The 980-nt window shown below is 43.4% G+C and overlaps 1 protein-coding gene across 1 annotated transcript; it reads left to right on the top strand.

Moving 5' to 3' along the window:
• Nucleotides 1-365: 365 nt before the first annotated feature.
• Nucleotides 366-764, top strand: LOC110275559 (uncharacterized). Its single transcript, XM_021131734.1, has one exon. It carries the CDS (start codon nucleotides 366-368, stop codon nucleotides 762-764), a length of 399 nt encoding a protein of 132 aa, XP_020987393.1.
• Nucleotides 765-980: the final 216 nt, after the last annotated feature.

Here is a 980-nt window from a genome sequence, read left to right as displayed (position 1 = left end):
AAACCATATTATATGCCGTTTTGGATCACCACGAGCGATCGTGAGCGATCAAGGCACCCATTTTTGTAACAGGAGACTAACCGGATTGATGAAGAAGCATGGGATAATCCATAAAGTTGCAACAGCTTACCATCCCCAAACTAATGGGCAAGGTGTCAAACAGAGAAATTAAATGTATCTTGCAAAAGATAGTAAAGCCTCACAGAAAAGACTGGAGCACCAGACTACAAGATGCACTGTGGGCATATAGAACAGCATACAAGACACCCATTGGGATGAGTCCCTTCCGCTTAGTTTATGGAAAAGCTTGTCATCTCCTAGTTGAAATCGAACACAGAGCCTTCTGGGCAGTTAAAGAGTGCAACATGGTGATTGAGACTGCTGGAGCTGAAAGAAAGTTGCAACTGCAGGAACTGGAGAACCTTCGCCTAGAAGCTTACGAGAACTCCAGAATATACAAGGAAAAGATGAAAGCTGTGCATGATCAAAACATCAAGAAGAGAGAGTTCCAACCTAGAGATTTTGTTCTCCTTTACAAATCTCGACTGATGCTCATGCCCGGCAAGTTGAGATCAAAATGGGAAGGTCCACACAGAATAGAGAAGGCTGAACCGTACGGAGTTTATCACCTAAGCCATCCTTCAAGTTCTGAACTTATTAAGGTTAATGGACACCGTCTGAAGCTATACCATGGTGAGAAGGTGCAGAAGAGCAAGGAGCTTGAGATCTTCCGCCTGGAAGATCCCTACATAGCAACAGATTGAGCTAGTGGAGGGTCCAACTTACGGACGTTAAAGCAAAGTGCTTGGTGGGAGACAACCCACCGCGGTATGATCGTTCTTTTCTTCACTTTTAGTTTTTCTTCTTTAAATAACTATTCTCTTTATTAGTGCTTTCGTGCTCTTTCAATTACATGTCTTTATCTTTCTAAAAAAAAAAAAATTTGCCGCGCGACGCGATCGCACAAGCAACGCGTCCGC

The sequence above is a fragment of the Arachis duranensis genome, chromosome 1 (assembly GCF_000817695.3).
Source record: "Arachis duranensis cultivar V14167 chromosome 1, aradu.V14167.gnm2.J7QH, whole genome shotgun sequence".
In the NCBI taxonomy this organism is placed as follows: domain Eukaryota; kingdom Viridiplantae; phylum Streptophyta; class Magnoliopsida; order Fabales; family Fabaceae; genus Arachis; species Arachis duranensis.
This window is presented reverse-complemented; position numbering and strand designations above follow the sequence as displayed.